Source organism: Chlamydotis macqueenii, chromosome 3 (assembly GCF_036417535.1).
Source record: "Chlamydotis macqueenii isolate bChlMac1 chromosome 3, bChlMac1.mat, whole genome shotgun sequence".
Lineage (NCBI taxonomy): Eukaryota > Metazoa > Chordata > Aves > Otidiformes > Otididae > Chlamydotis > Chlamydotis macqueenii.
The window spans coordinates 6,730,105-6,753,534 of NC_141558.1; the positions used below are offsets into that span (position 1 = coordinate 6,730,105).

The window sequence follows — 23,430 nt, forward strand, 5'->3', positions numbered from 1 at the left end:
TTCTGTCATGGATTTTTAGCTAGCTATGTGGGATGTTGAAACTGTAATTTTTCCGGACACCCTTTCAGCTTTGCTTCTTTTTGTGAAGGCTTTCTAAGACAAACTGGTATGAATACACTTGAAGCATTCACAGATCTTAACAAAACCTCTCACCTAATTGTATCTGTTAAAGCTCCTAACAGTTCTGCGTGTATGGATCCATGTTAAGCTTGCAGAAGAGACTTTTCTAATAGTCTGTTCTAAGTAACTGTTTAAGCTTAGCTCATCTTTCTAGAAAGAAAGGTGCTCTCGCTCAGCCTTAAAATCATTTTTTGACTCAAATTATCCCCCGATGTATGGTATTGCTCTTTTGGCACTATGATGGGATTTCCTTTAACTCACAGGCTGTCTTTAAGAAAGTTAATTGATTAATCACTCTATTGATTGAAATGGGTGTAAATTGTGAACTTGCAGTGGGTTTCATCAGTATCTCTGTTGCTTTCAGTGAGGCCAAGCTTTCTCCTAAAGTAATTAACAATGCTGTTTGAAAAGAAAAACAACCAATCAACTCTCCCAAACCTACAACAAAAACCACCACCAAACCCACAAACCCTAATTCCCACAGCCTGTGTTTTAATTTCTTCCCTAAACCAAAGCAACAAAATAGAAAGGCAAGAAAGAAAATGCAAGTACAGTCAGAATTCCCTCTGACTGTAGTGTGCTGGTAATATTTTAATGCTGAGCAATTGTCTCAGCTGTAGCAGTTTCCTTTAGAAGCTCTTAGAAATAGAAAAAAAAAATTCTGGCTTTAGTGTCATCCTACTATTTACATTTAAATCATATACAATTCGAGACTGTAGCAATCTTCATCTTCAAGCCTGGTCAAATACAGTGATTTTTTTTAGGAAGTACATGTTATTCTTAATAAGTTCTTAATATTTTTAATGTGCCTGATGTTTACTTTATTCCTGGAGACAGGGCTGGCATTATAATCATAACAGCGACTCAATTTACAACTCTTATTTAAATTTACTGCCAAATGATTTGTCATTTCTGCAGAGTGACAAAAGGAGGATTGTTTAAAGGCAAAAATTGCTGAGATGTTGGAAGAAGAATATATTTTTTTTTTCCTGCCTTCTTGTTTCCTTTTTAATAATGCCTGACTAACATAAATCCTGATTTACATGGTGGCATGAGTTAGTGCTCTGGGATTACTGATGACTGAGTAAAGAACATGAAGATATACTCCTTGGTCTCTGTTGCTTGACTTTCTAATAAGTTAAATGCTTTATTGGCACAGACTACAACATAAATACCTTCAGAGTTATTTTTCTCCCTCACCCTCTTTCCCGTCAGCCGCTTGCCATTCATCACTCTTCTGTTCCTTCCTACTTTGTTTTTCTTCCCCACTTTTTAAATTGTAAATATGATTACATGTTTACAAAACACTGTCATACGTTCTCTTTAATAACATAAAAAAGCAGCAAACCTGATTGGTAACAGGTAGTGTTATGAGAGCTTGCACTTCAACAAGGCAACAGGTGATGAGGTGTAGAGGATGAAGTTGGTAAGTTCAGGGATGTCTGGAAGATGTGAATATTTTAAGGACTTCAAGGATAGTAACACAGAGTAGAAAACATTAAGATCAGTTAAAACATTCAGTGGAAAACTTAGTTCCTATAGGTATAAATTAGTTTTGACTAAGCACAAGTAAAACTTGGAGGAATCAGATGACTTTAAGTCATCCAAACACTGAAGTGGCATGAATGATCTTGGCCCAGTGTTCTTAGGGCTTTTTTCTTATCTGACCTCTTGCTGTAGGTTCAAAGTGAATGAGAAAATAGGGAAAGGAAGTGTCATAACTTCTGTTTGATACGTCATAATGTCATGTAAAAAAGAAGGGGTTGCCAAAAAAAAATAAAATCGCAACAAACCCCTCCCTCCCTCCCCCAAAAAAACCAACCTCCAACATTCAATGTTACTTTTAGTGCCCATAGTAAATGCTGTGTGGCATGTTAGTTAAACATTTAAAGTCTCTGGAATACGTTTAGTGAATTTGTGTTGTAAAATCCTATATAATATCCATGATCTTATGTCAGTGCTTAAATTGAAGACCTATCTCATTGCACATCTGTTGGCACGTAAGTATTATTGTTATTCTTGTGGAGAAATGGTTAAGAAGTCCGGTTGTTAGCAAGGTGAACTATTTATGTTATTAGATTAGATATGTTCTGTTCTTCTTAATAGTATTTGTTTTTTTCCTAAGATTTGCTTCTTCCCATAGAATGTAAAGAATTTCTACTGATCTAAGAGGGAGTTTACCTAGAGCTATGAGCATAAAGAAACTAATCAGCAGAGAGATTTCTGTGATTTAATAAAGTATGAGAATAGAGTTTTGAAATGTTTTATTACAGACTTAAAGTTGTGTATTTTCTTTAGAGAAAGTACTGCCTATGAAAAAACTATCCTACACAGAAATATTTTGAGTTAATGTCTTAGTTAACTTACTTTCACAAACCTCTGGACATGTACTTTACTATGTTGATTTTATTTTTGTCTTAGTCACTAAACTTAGATTTTCATGCTATTCCTGAAAATTTAATGACAAGAACATATACTCTTTTAAATAGTTGAGTATGGCACCTCTCAGAAAAAAACCAGTCATAAATATATTTTTTTTCAGATACTTGTTAGCTCTGTTTTGTGATTTCCCAGACATGCCCAAGTCATGTAATTGTTCGTATGGCTCGTGTTGTATATGCTGAAAATCTTTGAAACAGTAAGAATTGTGATAAATGTTATTTTATTTTTCTCTTAAGGAAAAAAAGTGATAAAAAAGAATGCAGCAAAACCTTCTGGTCTTGACGGTTGTCTGTGTTTTTGTCTCTTTCTAGATCTGTTAAGCTTTGATGATGTAATAGCTACCTCAGATAATCTCTCTCACCCTACTGCAAACCGACCCAAGATGCCTGGCAGGAGGCTGCCTTCCCGTTTCAATAGCAGTAGTCCTGTGAGTATGTTTGGGTGCGTTTTCTTAGCAGTGAACTAAGAACTAACATCTCAGGAATCAGGGTTGAGCTGGGAAACAGTCTTGTGAATCATTTACCTGAGAGTAAAATGGAAAATGCCACAGGAGCTCAGTTCCTCTAGACTGTGTACAGGAGAGAGGTGCACGTAAGAGGAACAATGCGACTGCATTGCAGCTGAAGGAGTCTTTCTGTTCTGTGGGGTATTACTGCAGTAAGTACTCAGCTCTTAATAGGTGGTGTGCATACACACAACTCTGAAAGTCTCTTTAGTGCCTTACAAGCCTAACAATATGTGGTCTTTGCCCACAACAGATTTGTAATTTAGTGTTGCTGTAATGTGGGACTCATGATCTCGTCTGCTAAGACCTGAGATTGTCAGACCACAAGAATCAGGTGATGCAGAGTCCTTGAAATCAGTTTATATCATTGGATGTTGTATAGTTTAGTCATGCCAGTTACCCTCTACAGTTACTGCCTTTTAAATTTTGTGTTTTACGAAAGCACCTATAGGCTCCCAAAAGCATGAAGGACTTGAGTACTGCAGAGATGCTTGAAAATCCTGCCCAAGACTCCTATGTTTGATTTAAATTCAGATGAATAAGTATTGCAGAGAAAGAACGTTCTAACTGGCAAGGAAAGAAAACCATGGTGGTCTAGTAATTTAAATTTGGGAGTTCTATCTTTTTTTCTATTGTTTTATGAATGGTTTACCAGGCAAGTCAAGATGTGAGTCCAGAAAAAAATTTGAAGGTGCAGAAAGAAGAAGAAAGTGCCAAACCAAAGCCAGTTGAAACAAAGAAGGTAAGATACCAAGGAGCTACAGAAGTACCAGACAGCTAGATGTTCTGTTCATCTTGCTCATATTTCCAGTTTAGATTGATGCAGCCACCACAATGTGGTGAGCTATGTCATTTAGTATAAAGTTCATACTAAAGTTTTTAGTATAAAATTTGCTTATACATTTGTATAAAGTTCATCGGTTTTAAGGAGAACAATTATATTGGGTAGTGTGAAACTATGGTACCATTTCCAAAATAAGCTTCATGTCTTCTCAGCCTTTAGTCTCCTGACAGACAGAAAGGCTGAGCAGATCAGAAAGGTACACAAAAAATTGTTTATAATGAACCAATGGGCTCAATTAAATAACTTTTTCAGTGTAGAGAACTGCAGTGTGAGCACGTTTCTAGTGACTGCAGGAACCTCCGGGAAATGCTTAATAAAGAGCTGTATAAAATAACAGCATCTCATATACTACAGTAGTTTGTTTGAACTGGATGTTGTTTTTTACCTTTTGGGTAGAAAATCAAGGAAATTTGTAGCTCCCATAAAAGTACAACCTGTATGCTGTAAGTGGTCAGTATGGTTTAATTTCTTAGCGTTCTGCTGATGTATTTTTTCAGCCATCTGCATTCAGTCCACCAATTCCATCTTCCTCTCAGAGACCAAGTTCTGTTATACTCAACTTTTTTCCTGGAGATGTCCAACTTAAAGGAGAAACAGATGATGAAAAAATTTCTGTGGAAGAGCTCAGGACTCAGATAAATGATTTGGTGGGTTTAGTAGACACACTGAAGAAAGAACACAGGTAAATATCTTCCTTCTCAATCTTCAAAGGGATATATAAACATTTTCCAAATATCTTTAATGCCAAACTTCTTTAAAAAAAAATAAATCACACTCCAGAAAACAAGCAAACAAAAAAAAACCAAAACAAAAAAAAAAACCCAAACCAACCTATACAGATTTGATATCAGAGTATTTTTGTAATTTGTACACCCTTTTTCCTTCCTACTTTGCACTTGTGCATTCATTGCAACCTTTTGAAAATATTTCTTAAACGGTTGGTACTTTCGCTGTAAGGAAAAGTAGATAACTTTTTGTGGTATTTAACATAAGTACATGTGCTGGCCTTATGTAACGCTGTGCACAAGTAATTGCGCTGTGGACATGACTGGTAGTAGGGAAAGGTTGTCACTGAGCTTTTCAAATTGGTGATCATGGTAGCCCTGTCATTTTGTGTGCCTGTGGGTTGTGTTTGGAGAGAGAGAGAGAAGAAAATGTAATTGGTGTTTGAGTAAACATAGTAAAGACCAATATGCCAGAAATCTGCCTTTTCTGTTTTTAATTTTACAGCACAGACATTCATTTTGATACTGTTTAAATGATGACTAGTGCTAACCAAACTGGCTTTTAGAGTGACCTCTTGAGAGGCTAGAAAGCATTAGGATCAGTTGGTCTACAGAGCAAACTAGTGAATTATGAGTTCTGGAGATAATGAACTAGTTCTTCAGTGACTTGATGATAATTCTTAGCACTTTCTTGCCTGAACATAGTTGTGAAATAAAACTTGTTTTAAGAACTTTCTATTCTAAAGAATTTGTGTTCTCTTTGTAGAAGTTGCCAGGTTATTTTAGTTTGAATTGAACTCTCCAAGCAAAATAACAGTACAAATATCCAAGTAGCCTACTTAAAATTGTGATTATAAGTTAGGGATAGGTTCATAGTGATAAGTAAGAAATGTTGAGAGTTGGTGGAAGCTTATGGGCCATCAGATTTGAGTAGCAGTTCACTAGTGGGCATGTACTTATAAATAAAACTTACATATGAGTTGTAGCATTAGACAGTTATGTGAATTCCTCTTGTAAAATTTAAACAAGGACTGTGCTTCCTGTTCTCAGTAGTGTGAATTTCCCCCTTCCCCCCACACCCGCTTTAACTTGTATTTCTGGTATCTTAACTACTATCAGGAGAGAACTGGAAAAACTAAAGAAGGATTTGGAAGAAGAGAAGCTGTTGCGAAGTAATCTGGAGGTAATGTTAGCAATTTGAGGTGGGGGAGGGGGAAGTTTAGAAGGATGTAGGCAGTGTTCTGGAATTTGATGCCACAGGAAAATCTTAACGAACCCGCTCAACATTTTTTTATATTGCTATGTTACTGTGTGGTTGAATTAATGCCTCACGAGACAGCTGGGTGTGTATAGGAGATTCACTGTATATAGGAGTTCAGCTTTCTTTATCTGGAAAAATACTTTGAACAATATGTATGGGTGCTGGGATGTGAGTTCAGTCTCACTAGATTCTGCTTTTTGCTAGAAATATGTCCAACTGGACGTGTTCCAAGAGAGAAGATTGATACTTTGCTTTTGTAAGACTTAAAGGACAAATTTACTTCATGTAGTCAAAAGAAAAACAGGGCAAAAGTAAACTTTCCTAAATTTTTAATGAACTATTTAAATATTAAGTGGATAATTTGCCAAAAGAACAGAATGCATCTGCAAAATTTCCTTATGAATGAATGCCACTCATCACGATTTATTGATGAAGAAGGCTACCTGCATTACAATATGATGCCATTAAGTAGTTAATAGGATGAGCTTATTCTAGAAAGTTATTCCAGTCTGGTACAAAAGGGCATTTTATTTGTGAAATAGTACTCCTTATAGACTACAGAGTGACTTTGGAATATTGATAACTTCTGGCGAGACGTGTTTTTAATACATCTCTAAAGCAATCAATGAAGTTGCATTAAGTAAGCACTAGGGATGAAGAGGAGGTAACTTCCATGTATCCTCTAAATCTATTTGAAGAAATACAAATTAATCATGGCATAGTATTTTTCATGAAGACTGCTCTAGGAAGTTAATCTGAGGTAACGACGCAGCATTACGTGGGGACATGTCAAGTGATTCCACAACCCAGCTTTGACTGCTTTACGCAGAGTGAGTTTATCCAGTTAGATGTACCAGAACTATAGGCAAATTTTTAATTATTTTAAATTCTTGTTTGCTTAGCACTGTAGTAATTGTAGTATCTGTAAAATCAGCTGTAAATATTGAGCTCTCACATGCTTGTGTTACGATTTTATTTACTTAAGTGTCTCTGAAATATAAAGGTTATCATTTTGGTGAAAGCTTGTTGAAGACTTTAAGTTATTGCTACTTCAGTACTGACTCTTTTCAAAATGTCCATTTTCCAGCTTGAAATAGAAAAATTGAAGAAAGCAGTGATGCCTACATGAGACAGCTATGGACTCAGTGTTTTTAATTCACCAGGAATTCAAGGCTGAACACAAGGAGAACTGACTCTTATTTCATAATAATGGATGCTGGTGTTCTGCAGTCTTAAAGAAAAAAATATAGTAAAAAAGAAAAAAAAAAAAGGAATATAGTCTTTTATTCAGAGAGATAAGAAAACAAAAAAGAATAATGGTGTAATTTTTTTGCCAATATAAAAGAGGCCTTATTTCTTACTGTGCTGGAATTGCAGACCTTATTTTTTGGTTTGCTTGAAAATACTACTGAATCTGTATAGAAAGGAGAGGGAGTTCTTAATAGATTTTTATTGAATACCTGTAGCTTAATTTTTAAAGAGATCTATACTATAAATAGGGTGATCTATCTTTACAACTAATCTGTAAAATAGTCTATTGGGAGGGATGAAATAACTGTATTGTAATTGTAGTCACTACTTTTCCCCTGCACACACAAGGGAATATATGATATTTGTATAATTTTGGCAGTCTTACCCAGGGTTATGCTGTTGTGCCTGTCTGCAGTGAGAATATTAACAATATCCTGTTTATAAGTTGAGTAATGAGATAGGAATTTGTTAATGCAATGAAGCAGGTGAAACTCCTATGCATTGTAGTAAGAACGGATGATCTAATCTGAGTAGTTTAGCAGAACATTTTGTCACTTGCACTATTGGGTTAAAAAGGGATTTAGGACTGAATCATGAACTTCTGACAAAATTAACTTTTGAAACCGCAAAATGCAAGAAATACAGAAACAAAGCTAGAATCCAGTCTTAACTCAGCCTGTTGTGCCTAAAATATTACGGGATTAAGCATGAAAAAGTAAACCTTAAGTCACAACATCTGTGCTTCTGTGTATCTAAACTGAAGTCATCAGTCTTTCTAGTGGTTAAGTATGCATCTTCATCTGTTTTTACGATAGTCAAGTTTTGTTTATAGTATGTCTCCAAATAAATCCCTTTGGAACTTTGATACTCTCAAAAGGTCTCAATATTTATATATTTATGCCAGAAACTTTCTCAGTATATTGTATACCTCTAAATTTAAGAACACCTTTGTATTTTAATGAGTGATTGGAACAATTGCTTTGACAGCATTGTGCTGATATCCGAGATGGCGTCTTTCATGACTGGAAAACAGTCCAAATCTCGTGGATCGCCAGTATCTTCAACTCCTGAGCTCAACACAGTGCACCTGAATGATGGACGAATAATATGCAAAGTGACGGGAGACAATGATATTTATTGCTGTGTGTGTTTGATTGAAAAATTTAAAAACTTGCAGCTTTATTCATGGGAATAGTCATAAATACAGTAATTATTTAGTATGTTACTTGGGCAAGTGACATGGAAGTGTTACTTCTTGAGTATACTTTTTCCACAGTCGGTGCATCATAAAATACAAATGTTAAAAAGTCAATTGGAGGATGTTTTTCAGTTGCTGATTTAAATTGTTCCTAAAATTTGATTAATACACTATGCAGGTAAGGTAATATTTGTTAGTTACATTGCTAATTACTGACTCAATATTAATGCTTTTAACTTTTAATTGCCTAGATGCATCACAAATTACTTCAGACAGATCTTTATATTGAGTAATAATGTGCCGCAGTAATGTTTATCAGATGCTAAACTTGGAATTTGTACCTTTAAGTCAGAGGATGAAAAGCAAAAATTGAGCCTAACGGAATAGCCAATTCAGTTATACAAGCTCTTCACTGTGATTAGAGCATGAAACAAATTTCAGAATGGATTGCTCCACAGAAATTGTGTCTGCATGTAGGGTTGTAGCAGATGAACAAAACAAGACAATCAGTTACGACCACAAATAAAAGGTGTTTGTTGTTTAATGGCCTTTGTTCGCTATAGCAATAAATGATCCAAGTGCAATGACTTGATTTAATAAAACTCTTCTTTAAAAGCCGCTGCTATGAGTATTTTAGCCATAAGGAAGTTGCCCTGGTGTATATCTGTCGTGTCTTCAGCTGGTGTTACGTACTGGCGTGGAGGGGGAGAGGGTAATGGTTTTGAAGACATTCCACAGTACAAGTTCCTAAAAGCAGTATGCTTCACTGACTTGTTTACCGGTGCTGTAAAATGATGCATGCTATCCAAACTCAGCAAATAAAATAAATTTAAAAACCTGTTGAAATGTCTGCTCAGTTCTGTTCAGGAACATTTTGTAAGCCATTACATTCTTTGCAGCAAGACTATGGGGGGGATGGGGTGGAAGGAAAGTGCATTTTTGTATAGCCCCCCTTGAGGCTTTCAGACTATAATTTGCTCACGGGGATGCTCTGGTTCCTGACTGTTGGGGTAACTTAGGGTCCAGATGGTTGGGAAACTTAAGAGTTTTTCTTTGCAAGTGTGACTGGGAGTTTTAACTTCTCAGTATCTCTAAATTATTTTTTTTTTAAATTTTCTGTTGGTCCCTGTTGAACTGACCTTAACGTACATCTTCCGAGCCATTTTTTAGATCCCTGTTGCCACTGAAATGTGGATGACTGCATGTTTGAATCACTTCTTAAATATATGGTGAAAAAGTAAAGACAGAGAGTATGATGTGCTTAAAAGGGATATGGATGAGAGAAAAGGCAAACCAAGAAGAGAACAACAGAAGGGCGTTTTTAAACAGCAAGATTTTTATTTAGTCTTCATAACATTCTCTGTAAAGCTGTTGTTTGCACAGAAGGTACAGTTTTTGGAAAACAACCCCACAGGTTTACTTATTTTATTTTTTAAACTTATTTAAACAATCACCATGAAGGTAACATTTTTCGTTAATGTTGCTTTAGGGGAATCAAGTTTGTGATGAGAGGCTGTAATACATTGCAAGATTTTACTTTGAGTTGTATAGCAAAGTATCTGTTGAACCTTTAAATAAATACCTTGTATACATTAAAGTCGTAAATCAGCAGAAGTCGTTAACTCTTTCCAGAGGAAGTGGTGAAAACAGGTTTCCACAGCTGCCTTACTTCTGGCTGCTGTTAGAGTTCTCTGAGATGTTGCTGTTTGCTTTCTCAGAGCAGTGTCAAAGCAGCTGCGCGTGTGCTTTGGGTAATCGGATTTAGCAAGAGCCAAAAAGACCAACCACTCCCTTTTGGGCGCCTAGGCTCATGTCTCCCAGCTTGAGGAATGCAAACAGCCCTGATGGACTTGTAAAGCGTAAGGCTGGTGCTGCTGGGCTCAGGGATTGGAGTACTCTCCTTGCTTGTTGGAAGTCATAGTTTGAATATCTTCTTAAGCCTCAGGAAGCACAGATCACACCTCTTTCTTCTGGGAGAAACGTGCATGTGTTGAAGTATGCCAGCCTTTGTGTCCTTCAGAGGACTGTTGCTTAGGTTGAGGAGGTGTTTGAGAATCAAGGGGTATTCAGTGTTGCCATCACAGCAGAGGTTCAGGTGTGTGTGTAGAAGCACAACTCCAGGGAAGACTTTCAAGGGAAAAAGTCTTTTTTTGTCCATACCTTGACACGATCTGGTCTTTCGCCCTTTTCTTCTAACTTAAAGGGTTGGTAAGGTGCCACCTTTTAATTCATCTCTACTCAGTACTGTATCAAGAGCAAGCCATTTAACCTCAGGTAGGTTGTGTTGGCTGTGTCCAGTTGTGCTTAGCTCTCAACCCTTACCACAAAGAAAATATTATTACTTGCACATTGAGCCTTCTAGCTGCACAAGGTATTTTCAGTAGTGTCATCTTTGATTTATGGAGGATAATGCATTAACTTGATTGGATTTTGATGATTTTTTTTTTTTTTTGGTCTTTAGAAGATCTATTAAATACAGAAGAGCAGAAGACGCCTTCTCCACCTGGAGGAAGGGTACAAACCACACGGGCGTGATTCATCTGTGTGGACTCCTGGCAAAGCTGGCAATCTGGCAGTTTTGTGGGTGTGTTTGTAACTTGATTTGTCATTCTGCAGTGCAATACCTTTATTGTCATCTGCAGGTTCCTCACACTGTTAATCCGGTTGGACGAGAAAAGAAGCCGGCTGGTGCCCAAGGTTATTTCTTCATGGAAAACTCCTAAATGAATCGGAGCACCCAAGCAACGCTGGGTAGGATCATAAGAGTGAGACTGAGGCAGGATGGAAGCAGATGAATGGTTAGGCGCTCGCCTGTGATATCTTGAGGATCTCTGCCTGTGTTAATTTTGCTTACAATAGAACCCAGACTTCTGAAAACAGTGAGTACTATCACAAAATAATATTTTTCCAGAACTGATTGAAAATTATCAGTGATTCCTGAAACTGATTCATTCATAAGCTAAAATGCACCTAACTGCTTAGGCTGTATTTGCTTTGCACTTATTTCCTCTGTTTTATATTCTCCTTACATTTGTGGAAGTAATGAATATCTTAATTATCCTCTCATCTTTTTGCTTTGTAGTTTTGTAATTGGTCTCTAATCACAGTGTTGTTACTTTTAAGAAAATCTCAGATTTTCTGATAGCTGAAGTTACTGCAAAGGTCAGTCTCCTCTGAGAACCTGCTTACTTAAATTCACACTTTCCAAGTGTGATCCTTTTAAAAATGGAACTAATACCATTCTGTGTAAGAGCTTTAATTTTTATTCTCGGGTGACCATGTTGAAGACTTTTGAGGCTTCTGCTGCAACCTTTATGACTTAACAAGTAGCAGTGGCAAATGATCAGGTTGTGGTGGTTTATGAACTGGTTGGGGTTTAAGCTAGCTGTGTTGCCATTCTTCATGTAGCCATAGTTCATCTTCTGAGGTAGTGGAGAGGGGAAAGCTGTAACCCCAAGGTGATGGAGAACCCTTTGGCCAGAGGCCTTGGCTCCACCGGCCTGGGGGTGTAGTTCCTACAGTTGTCACTGCTTGGGCTGAGCCCTCTGGTAGCTGTGACCATGTGGAGCCAAGCTGCCTTGCGATGCCAGAAATTAGAAGCAAGAAACTGCTTGGGGTGGAGGAAAAAGGGATAGCTTTGTAGGGTTTTATGAAACACTTTGATTTTTAAACCAACAGAAGTTGCAGAATGAGGGCTTTGAATGTAAGGCTATGATACATTAACCAACATATGGATTGCTTTTTAAATACATGAAAGCTAGAACAGGCTGTCCGAGGAAGTGGTGGAGTCACCATCCCTGGAGGTGTTCAAAGAACGTGTAGATGTGGCACCTCAGGACATGGTTTAGTAGGCATGGTCGTGTTAGGTTGACGGTTGGACTTGATGATTTTGGAGGTCTCTTCACACCTTAAAGATTCTATGATCAGTTTACCTTTTTTTTACTGTTTTAAGAGGTTCTTTCCTCTCTTGTAACCACTATTCAGCCACTCACTCCTCACTTTCCCTCTTGTTGAAATGAGCTGGAGAAGGAGGATCAACATCTGGTGACAATCTTCTGAGCTGGGTGGGAGATACCTAAGGGTGTGGAAGTCTCCTGTTACTAGAAAGTCCCTTCCATGTGAGAGTGTTTTGACTACTCAGCTGCTCGTGTGCCTTTGTCCTAACGGAGACAAATCTCTGGAAAAGAGGAGTAATGTGTTTACAGCTTCTCTAAAAGGGAGAAATTAATGGCAGTAGATAATTTATGATTAGATAAATAGAATTGCAGAATGGTTTGGGTTGGAAGGGACCTTCAAAGGCCATCCAGTCCAACCCCCCTGCAAGAAGCAGGGACATCTCCAACCAGATCATGTTGCTCAGAGCCCCGTCCAACCTGGCCTGGAATGTTTCCAGGGATGGGCCATCCACCACCTCTCTGGGCAACCTGTTCTGGTGTCCCACCACCCTCATTGTAAAAATGTTTTTCCTAATATCTAATCTGAATCTACCTCCTTCTTTTTTAAAACCCTTCTCCTATCACAACAGGCCCTACTGAAGAGTTTCTCCCCGTTTTTCCTGTAGGCCCCCTTTAGGTACTATATATAATACTCTGAAGTACCGTAATTGGATGTTTTAGAGGGAAAGGAATTGCTGTATATGCTTTCATATGGCCTGATGTCAGTATATCCATGTTTTTTTCTCTAAAGTGACAGTGATTGCTGTTGTATTACTTGTTTTGCTCTGAGTTTCTATTGCTGCATGGTGGTTATCTTGGCGTGTTCTTGCAGTGGTGAGACGGGGTTGTTTCTGTGATGAGTCAAGCAATGCAACTGAGGGAGATTAGTGTTTCGCTGGTTATGTGGGCCGGTGTCTTGGGGAGCCTTAGATACCTGGAGCTGCCCCAGATTTCTGCCTCACTTAAAGGTAACAGCCCTAGGTGGAGTTACATCAGTGATTAAATACAAAATTAATATGAATTAATTAATGGTGAAACATGAGCTCAAGGATTCCCAGCTCTGAAATGGAATTAGGGCTTCGAGCATACAGTGAACATTTAATGGCTGCAGAAATTGGAAAAGAATTCAATACAGTCCTTTGCCTCAGACTTGTAGGTGTTTCCCAGCCACCTTCCATTCTTCAGCAATGCTGATCTGAGTCTTTTGGTTTGCTTCTCTTTATCCATTTTATTTCCTTAGAAGAGCTAATGGTTACTAGCTTTAAACCCAGAAAATGCTTTTACTAATATAACTTGAGTTCAAGAGGCTGGCACAAGGCTCTCCTTTAGAGCTGACTTAGGAATTCAGTGCATTGCTTTAGCTCTTCCTTTTTGTAATTAAGTAATAAACCTGTGGATCTCAAATACAGTAAGATGAACACGTTTCACAGATGAAGGGGGCCTCCAGCTGTGTGTCTGGCCCTTTGATGCCATTAGATGAACTTGGAGTTGCCTGGGTAGGAAAAACACATCTCTGCTCCGTCAGTGCGGGACACTTTCTGTTTCAGCATCCTCTGTGCTGATCAGTACCTATCAGAGAAATTTGAGCGTCTTCTATTAAAGGATGGTGATTTGACAAGCCTTCTCGTATGTGCTGCTTCTGAAATCCAACCATGGTCCTGCTTTGTCACCTTGCATTTTGTGCAAGGTGCATTTAGTGTTTTAGCTCACTGATTTTATTTTTTTTTTTAGTACATGGCTTAATCTACTTATGCATCCAGTGACTGAAGATCAGCGCCTCAATTCTATTGAATCCACAGCAGCTGTTGCTTTTTCTTGGACATGTATGACATCTGATAGATTTGATGTTCCACATTAATTTTTTTTTTTCCTCATTCCCTTTACTGGATTATTTTCCTCCAGCAAATACACCTGTAACAAGTTGCATCCCAGGATATGAAGCTTTTACCAAGGACCATAGGAGCTTCTCTGATTTTGATATCTGAGCACTGGGGGCCCAAGTTTCCTACCTCCCCTGGCAATTCTCATCAGGAACTGCCCAAGGAGAGTAGCAGCATGGAACCCACTGGAGATGAGGCCGTCTTAAATCACTTCAAAAGAGACCCCCAGGCTGAACTGCTTTAATAAGCTGTCCACCTTGTAGTTTACAATAAATTGTTAATGCAATAACTTCCAGTGTTGAACAAATTTTATTTTTCACTTTTTAAGAAAAGATTCACAAATCATTCTCATTAAAAAAGTTAATAAATGAAAAATACCTGAAAATAACCTTGCAAGCCTATTAAGGAAAGTCTTTGGGATGGGTGTAGCTGCTCTCTTGCTAGCAACTGGACTAGGTTCACAGGCGAGAACAGAGATGTCTGAAGTTCTTTAACGTACCTTTCTTCCAGGAGGGAAGCAGTAAATGTGAGGCGATGGATGTGAGGGTTGCCCACTGCCTGCTCCTTTGGGCTGTGCACTTCTTCCTGGCCGTGCCGGGCGCCGCTCTCAGGGTAAGTTTCCCCAGATCAGGTCACTTAAAGCCCTGTTCCACCTGACCTTGAACACTTGGGGCATCCACAACCTCTCTGGGCAACTTGTTCCAGTGCCTCACCACGCTCATTGTAAAACGTGTCTTCCTTACGTTCAATCTGAACGCAGACCATTTGACCAAGCAGTGAAAGCCAGGTCTGATCAGCCATTCTGATTGCATCTGGCTGTAGGACATGCAGTCCCAGCAAATGGTCCTGCCTGCAGAAGCCCAGCATGCCTTCTTGGGGATTGCATCCCAATCAGGAGAGGAACGAAGTGGATAATTCTGTACAGTGTAATTCTGTGCAGCTACAGCTCTGTTTTACAGCAAAAGTCACGTAGATCAGTCTCATCAACAAGTCACATATTCTCTCATCAGCATGAGAAATACTGGAGACTTAAGCCTGATCCAGGCGTTTTGACTGAGGAATAACTGCTGGAGGCACGTGTGAGCTTGTCCACTAGCTCAGTGTGTCACTTCAGCAGAAGGGTGCAACCAAAAGCTTAATTTAAAGAGACAAACTGTTAGTGGAGAGTTCTCAATTGATCTGTACAAGCGAGAAGCCATCGGCTCTGCGTTCTGGACCTTGAAAAGACTTCTGGAGCTCAAAAGGACTATTTTGCTCTTGAAATCACCTTTCCAGTTTGTGCCAAGAGTCATCTTTTACTTTTTATAACATTCAATCTACATTCCACTTTTCCTTATTTTTCAGGTTCTCAGTAAGGAACCAAGGGCTGGTAATCAGCAAGGTACAGTGAATAGCTACGTGTCTTTTTAATTCTTTGGGAAGTGTTATCAGTTATCAATACTTTACACCCCTGATACTCATCTCACGGGCTGTGGCATGTTGTCTTACACCTTACAACAATATCTGTTTGACTGCTTTTCCAGATGGGTGTGTAAATCTCATTCCATGCAAAGATAATGGAGCTATTTGTATTCAGTCTTGTTCTCCCTCCTTCCATGGGGAGACAAGATTTGTCTGCGAAGACAGAAAGTGGCAAATGTTCACAGACGCCTGTGCAAGCCTGGATATTCAGTCCCTTTTTCAGGTGAAGTAACTGTTATGCATCTATTTTGGCATATGCTCATAATTTCTTGCAAAGACACTCCTTTCCTTCGTATTTTTTAAATCTTGAGCAAAGGGGAACAAAATGTGATCCTAAAGCACAGAGTATGTTGGTAACAGGCTTTGAGTTCACCTTACATCACGTGATGGGAAATAAATTTGGGAAATTCCTGTGTGGAAACATAATTCAGAAATGAAACTGCCTTGTTGTCCTGGTTTCAGCTGGGATGGGGCTAATTTTCTTCTCAGTAGTTGCTGTGTTTTGGATTTAGTATGGGCTTTGGTATGTGAATATTGTTGATAAGCACACTGATGTTACGAGTTGCCACTAAAGAGACCAAGGACACTTTCCAGCTTCCCAGGTTTCGCTAACATGCAGATGCAGGAAGCTGGGAGGAGCATAGCCAATATAGTTGATCCAAACTGGCTAAAGAGAGTATTCTGTGAAATAAATGTCATGCTCCGAATATAGGTGGGGATGAGCTGGTGAGCTATCTTGCTGTTTGAAATCGTTCTGGGATTGTTTTCAAAGGGTTTTTTTGTTCCATAATTGCTTCTCAGAATGGGCTTTATTGGTCATTGAGTCATCAGGTGGTGAGAAATTGTGCATAATTTGTTTTAAAAATCATCATCATTGTTATTTCTATTGTTATTCCTATTATTAGAATCATCATTATTTTAATATACATTATTATATTTTCCTTTGCTATCATAGTAAACTTCTTTATCTCAACCCACAAGTTTTCTTTTCTTCCCAATTCTGTCTTCTGGGGAGGAGGAGGGTGAGTGAGCAGCTGTGTGGTATTCAATTGCTGGCTGGGGTTAAACCACAACACTTGTTCACTGGGCTAATATTCTTCACGTGGATCTAAACCAAAACAATTATACACTAGGGTGAACCTGAGAAAAAAAGCAACCTGTAATAATCAGATGTTTCATGGTAAATTCTCCCTAAATTACAAATAAAGAACCTTATTCAAGTCACTACAAGAATAAGGCACTGTGTGTGGTTCTGGCCCCTTCCTTCATGTGTGCTGTACAAGCAGGACACTCTTCTCAGATGAGTTTTGGTCCTGGGCTTCAGGCCATTTGGCATGTTCATTGCACACCCCAGCACTGCACCTCTTGCCTCTCTTTGTAGCTGTAGCTTAATTTTCAGTCCATTCATGGATTTACACAAATGTATTTTCCTCCCTCAAGAGGATTTCTGAATATGAACTCCTTCCAAACTCTGAAGGACATGTTAGTGTTGCTGGAGGACACCTTCCTTTTGTAGGAGAAGGAAAGCCAGTGAATGGGAAACCTGGAGATGGAGCAAAATATTTTGGGCCTGATGACAATGAGAACAGTAACTGCCAAGCTGATTTTTCATGCATCATCCCAGAGATCCTGTCTTCGCCAGCCATTCCAGGAAACATTGCTGATATTGTGGAACTGCTAAAGAGGATTTCCCTGCTGTTATCAGAGAATGTAAATAGAGGAAAAATGCAGGTATTTACTTTTCTGGGCTTCAAGAGGTGTTTCTGAGCTTGCCAGAGTATCCATACAGTGCGTTGTCCTTATAATTATTATCCAGTGAAGTGGTGGCTGCAAGTCACAAGGAGATCACCTGGAAAGAGTTTCCAGAGAGGGACACTTTTTGCTGTCGGAGAAGGTGTTTGACCTTTTTATGTATGGTGAAAATACTCTGTGGAGTTCACTTTCTTTAAAAGCAGAAGTTTTTGGGAACTGCTGTTGTAAACATGAGAGAGCAGTACAAGGAAGAATTAGTTTTTAAAGTATGACACTACAGGGAAGACAGCCTTGGAGATGTTGACCTGCAGCTGGGTTGTCTCATGTTGCACAATGGAAACTGAAATCTTTTCCTGATGAACTCAGGAATCAAAGAGGTGGGGAAAGAAATAGAGGGAGGGTGGTGTAAGCACACCTGCATAGCGGGTCAGCGTCTGGAATTGAACTTAGGTGTCCTGATTTTTGCTTTATACTTGTTTCTCCAAGCACTTTTTGAGCTATGATATGAAAAGGATAGGACAATTCTGGTAGTGACCATGTCAATGAGAGGTTTGGGTTTGGCTGAGATGGATCGTGAGAATCTGTTCATTGTCAAAGAGGAATATTCCCTTTATAGAAATCGCTTTTGAATTAAATGAGCCTTTCTGGAGGCTCTGCCAGTGTAATAATAGTTGGTTTCTTTTAACAAAAAAGAAAACAACTTTTTTTTTTTTTTTTCTTATTTCTTTCAGAGTTACAGCAGGATAGCAAACCATATTCTGAACAGTTCCATCATTTCCAACTGGGCTTTTGTAAGGGACAGAAATGCTGGTTCGATATTACTGGACTCGGTGAATTTATTTGCTGGGAAACTTCTTCTAAAGAACGGGTCAGAAAGTATACAGGAACACTTCATCTCTACAAAAGGCTACAGCATACATAAAAATACTTCAGGGAAGAGCTTTGATTTTTCTATGGAGTTCAAAAACACAGGCAGGATCACTGGGCACGTGGTCATTCCAGAAGAAGAGCTTTTGAAATTACCCAAGACTTCCAAAGCCATCAGCATTGCATTCCCAACGCTTGGAGCCATTATAGAAACCAGCCGGCTGGACCCTGGTTTTGTCAATGGAATGGTGTTGTCAGTGTCTCTGCCAGAAGAGCTCCGTCATGTTTTGCTCACCTTCGAAAAGGTGAATAAACTGGAGAATGTTGAGGCTCAGTGTGTTGGGTGGCATTCTACTGAAAGGAGATGGGATAACAGAGCGTGCAAGATGAAATCAGACAACATCAGCAGCGTTGTTTGCATCTGCAGGCATCACCGTCGGACATTCAAATCCTTCTCCATTTTGATGTCCCCCACCATGCTGCGAATTGCAGTGCTGGATTACATTACATGTGTAGGGTTAGGCCTTTCCATTTTCAGCCTGGTTCTCTGCCTTATCATCGAGGCTGTTGTCTGGCATCACGTTACAAAAACAGAAATAACCTACATGCGCCATTTCTGTTTGGTCAACATTGCCGCATCACTTCTCATTGCTGACATTTTGTTCATCTTGGCAGCTGTTGTGCACAATACAGCCCGAAACTACCGGTTGTGTGTAGCAGCCACTTTTTTCCTTCACTTTTTCTACCTTGCCTTGTTTTTTTGGATGTTTACCCTGGGCCTCTTGATTCTCTATGGATTATTATTTGTTTTTTTCAAGATGACAAGATCTGTATTCATAGCTACAGCATTCTCTATTGGATATGGATGTCCCTTGGTCGTATCTATCCTCACTGTTGCTATTACTGAACCGAAAAATGAGTATTTACGGAGCGGAGCCTGCTGGCTCAATTGGTATGAGTCGAAAGCCCTTTTGGCCTTTGTTGTACCCGCTCTGAGCATCATTGTTGTGAATGTGGTGGTGGTGGTGGTGGTTGTGGTGAAGACTGGGAGATCCTCCGTCGGAGAAGGCTGCAAGTCACAAGATGTGAGCAACATGATCCGAATTAGCAAAAACGTGGCTCTTCTGACACCTCTTCTGGGTCTCACCTGGGGGTTTGGATTAGCAACGATGGTCAACAGTCGCTCTCTGGCGTTCCACATTACCTTTGCGCTACTGAATGCCTTCCAGGTAAACTCTGCACGACTGGGAACGGTGTGTGCGCAGACTTCAAGCCTGGAAGAAGGTAGCAGATCAAAGAGGGGCTGGCAGCATGCGTTGTGCATGGAAAAACAGGATTTAAGCTTTTCTTTCAGCCTAACTATTTTACGTAGCACGTGCACTAGGCATGCTGCATTGGCGTAGTAGATGTAGATGGGTAATGGAACGAAACAGTTGGTGTAAAGCGTGATGAAGAATTAAGAGGACTCATTTATGTTAAACATAAAATACACTGGTTAACGTCCAGTAATTGCAAACATGTCTCATTGGTTATTGAATACACAGAAGATTCTCACTTGCCATTGAAGATGATTTTGTTTAACTGACCAGTATAAATGTCCAACGTTACCTGGTGTACATTTGTATACCCAGTCTGGCTTAGCTCTTCTTGGCTAATACTGCTGCTGAGTGGGCTGAGAAAGTCCTGGTATGTAACCCATCAGTCCAGTTCGTACTGAGAATTAGCATGGGTTATGTATCCATTCTTGACGTGCCCGGGGAGCCCATGTGAACTGGGTGGATAAAGTCAATTTTGTACATTGCTGGTATCTGAGTCATAGATTATGATATCTAGCACGCTGACAAAACCACTATTTTATCTGTCCTGAAGGAAATGACATCTAGAAGCATTTAACAAACATTGTGTGGTTATGCTGGTTTGGTTAAATTTTTTTGCAATTTTTTAGGGATTCTTCATCCTGTTGTTTGGGACCCTTCTGGACAGAAAGGTACTTGGCTCACTTCAGCACTTATTCTGGTTTATATGAACTTTTTTTACACTTTGAGAAACTGTTCCCTTTCATTTTTTTTTTTTTTTTTAAATCTACAGACGAGAGAAGCCTTAAGAATGAACTGCCTTTCATAAAAGCGGAAGTGTAGTCTAGCAAAGGTAAAGATTTATTTTTTTCCTTAATTGTTTAATTTAAAATTTATACCAACTTGCACACCTTATTTGTACATGGAGAGAATGGAACTAGGCACTAAAGCCTACCTAGTTTAACATTTTTCTACAGCAAGTGCTTGCTGAAGGAAATAGAGGTACCTCAAAAGTATGTTGAGATAATTGAGCTTCTAAATATTAGAAGTGGCAATCTGTAGACTTTTATGTACTGTACATAACCTACTGCTGATATTACAGAATTAAAAATTATATTTTTTGGTCCCTTCCAACCCAAACCATTCTGTATTTTAGCCTAATCTCTTCACCTGTAGATACCAAAGCCCTTTAGATATAGAGAATGCTTATGACTCTTTTTCCCATCTGTAAAATAGATCTTCTGTAAGGTTACTGAGTAAGCAAGGAACAGAATTGGGAGTCCAAAACCCCAATGTAAGGACCTGTTTGCCACCTTCACAAAAATATGGATCTATATGACAGCAGGGCTGCTTTAAGACGTCAGGATTTTTCTGCTTCCAGCTGAACATCCGCGCAGGATGAAAACCACCCAGAGCCCAGCCAGTATGTTTGGTGCTAATCAATCTTGTGTACTCATAAAAGCTTGAGTTTTTTTAAATATCAGGTCAATTAATTAAATGGAAATGTTTAAGCTGTAAGGAAATGACTGTGTTTCAGCAACTTTCTAGGAAAACGTTGGCAGGATTGATGTGTTGACATCACTGAGTTAGTGTTTCCTACCTCTCCTGGAAAACTTTTCTCTACTGTTTGTTAGATTTCTTTCAGTACCAAGACTTTCATGGTTTCGCACTGTTTATTAACGAGAATCCCCTTTAGCTGCCTCACAAAAGTCATCTGCACTGCTCCTGCTGTCCACCCAAAGAAACTGCGTCAGTTCAGTTTGCACTTTGAAAAAATAAAGTTATTTCCTTGCTTTTATCCAGTCTATTTATTAATCAGTCCTGATTGAAAGCTGCAGGCTCTCTTTTCGTGACGGTGTGTCCAAATGTACTTGGTTTATGAGGAAAAAAATAGAGGAGTTAAGGAAACTATTCCTCCTTTCTGCTACTGGCACTGGCTTGTGTGCTTTGGGTCATTTGGTGCAAGAGACTCTGGGTGTTTGTGCAACTCCTGATTCCTCTGCATCCTTCCTCTCCGGTTTGGTCTTCAGTTTTAACCAGCTTTGCTGTTAGGTGCTAATGTTTTAAGTGCAATTGCAGTGCAAAAGGTTTTCCTCTCTTTAAAAAAAAAAAAAAAAAAAACCGAAAAAACCCAAACCCACATAAAAAACCAAAATAACAAAACATAACCCAAACCAAAACAACAACAACAAAAAAACCAACAAACAAAAAGACCAACCTGAAAACCTCTGCTAAAATTAACATTTCCTACCTAACAGAGGAAAGAGACAAGGGAAGTTTGAATTTTTTTTCCGTATTTAATAAATGGAGATGACAATTCCTGCTTTTACCTACCCAGGATCGAAATAGCAGTGAAGATGTGAAGCCTTTTCAGACTTTAGGTCATGATAGAAATTTCAAAAGTTAAAATTCTCTGGAGTCGCAACCAACATAATATTCTGGAAACAACAGGTGGAAATATCACTAATCCCGTGACTCAGCAGCGTTTATTAAAGTTATTAAGTGATGTCACTGGGCAAAACTTGATGTGGAAACCATGTCTGCATGTGCCTAAGAACTTGGGTCGATGTTGTCACTCACCTGGGTGGAAGAGACCACGTGTAGGTGTTTGCCATTGCGTAACAGAGGGGAAAATGTTAGTCATGCAGTTTTGTAAACTTGGGTGTAGGTGTGGAGTTTGACTTGAGAGCTGGAAAAGTTTGTCACAGGGGTTGTTAAAAAAAACAGAAAACTTGTTTCAGAGAGGTTCAGAATGGGACTGTATATCTGAGGGTTTAATGGTGAATATGTAAAACATCTAGAAGTGTTACGCAGACTCTTGCTTCAGGTGTCCTGGTTTCTCCAGACTCAGCGCCTTTCTTCTGCGTCAGATTTTAAGATCACCATCGGCTGTGGTGTTTCTCACAGGCCTGAGGCACCTCCTGTCTGAAATGGAACCTCCACCTGCGTGGATGATATCTCTAATAAGTCTATAATTTCTTTTCTCCTAGTCCTAGCAGTGGACAGTTGTCTTCAGTGGATCTGACCAGTGAGAGGAGAAGGAGCACTTCTTACACAGAAAACCTGGTTTGAGATGAGCTGAAGTGGCTGACCAGCTCGGAGCCTGGACAGCGCTGTCTTGGAGCACGACCACGGGAAGCATCGTGAAAACCAGGAGAGAAAAGGCCCTGAACCTGCTGTCAGGAGCAGGAAACTCTCAGTGTTGCTGCAGCTGTTGGAGGAAACACACTGATACGTGACGGTTGTTTCTTACCTTTGTGAAGACTGCTGTGAGGAGAATTTGTCCTCATTTGCCATTTCAGTGCATTGATTTTTTTCTCTTTTCACGTCAGTGCAATAAGGAACTGTACAGCATGTGGGACTGTTCTAAAATTTTTTATGTAATGTGCAGATGTTGAGCATTACCTAGCTGGTTCTGACTGCCTTTGATCAAAAGTGATTCTATTAGGTGTCACTGTATTCATAATTTCCCTCTGTTCTCCCAGACCAATGGACATCATAACTCTATTTCTGCATTACAGCTGTTCTTTGCATCTCAATATTTGTTCTCTCCATCTCAGTACTTCTGTGTCAGAGAAGTTGTACAAAACCCTTTTTTGGTCTGTCAGGACAGAATTTTCGTTCTTCATCCAGTCCTGCAAGATGATGACAGAGATAAACAAGAAAGAGCACTCTGCAAATAATTAGTTTCCCTCTTTAGATGTGGGAAAGCAAGCTTTGAATATCCTTTAGAGTCGAATCATGTGGATGGAGACCTCCCATGTCCCTTGCAATGTGCTAACCAAGGAGACTGTTCGTCCATGTGAGATGGTGTATCTGGTTTCATTAGAAAATCAGCCCTTGGTTTGAAAAACCCTTTCTAATGAAAGCTTTGATATAAACATTATTGTCTCT

General features: G+C 39.2%; 2 protein-coding genes across 2 annotated transcripts in view; both read left to right on the top strand.

The window, feature by feature from the left end:
* The window catches only part of CD2AP (CD2 associated protein), an 81,809-nt gene extending 72,623 nt beyond the window's left edge, over nt 1–9,186 (top strand). The window contains exons 14-18 of the mRNA XM_086745984.1: nt 2,874–2,989; nt 3,723–3,809; nt 4,409–4,593; nt 5,756–5,819; nt 6,985–9,186. Coding sequence (XP_086602110.1) covers nt 2,874–2,989; nt 3,723–3,809; nt 4,409–4,593; nt 5,756–5,819; nt 6,985–7,026 — 494 coding nt within the window. The 3' untranslated portion in view covers nt 7,027–9,186. The remainder of the gene's footprint in view (nt 1–2,873; nt 2,990–3,722; nt 3,810–4,408; nt 4,594–5,755; nt 5,820–6,984) is intronic.
* Nucleotides 9,187–14,695: 5,509 nt separating this feature from the next.
* On the top strand, nt 14,696–22,465 carry ADGRF4 (adhesion G protein-coupled receptor F4). Its single transcript, XM_086743473.1, is given in 8 exon segments — nt 14,696–14,773; nt 15,506–15,542; nt 15,685–15,845; nt 17,063–17,353; nt 18,106–19,470; nt 20,187–20,228; nt 20,330–20,389; nt 22,382–22,465. Coding segments are annotated over 8 exon segments (2,118 nt in total).
* The last annotated feature ends 965 nt before the right edge of the window (nt 22,466–23,430 follow it).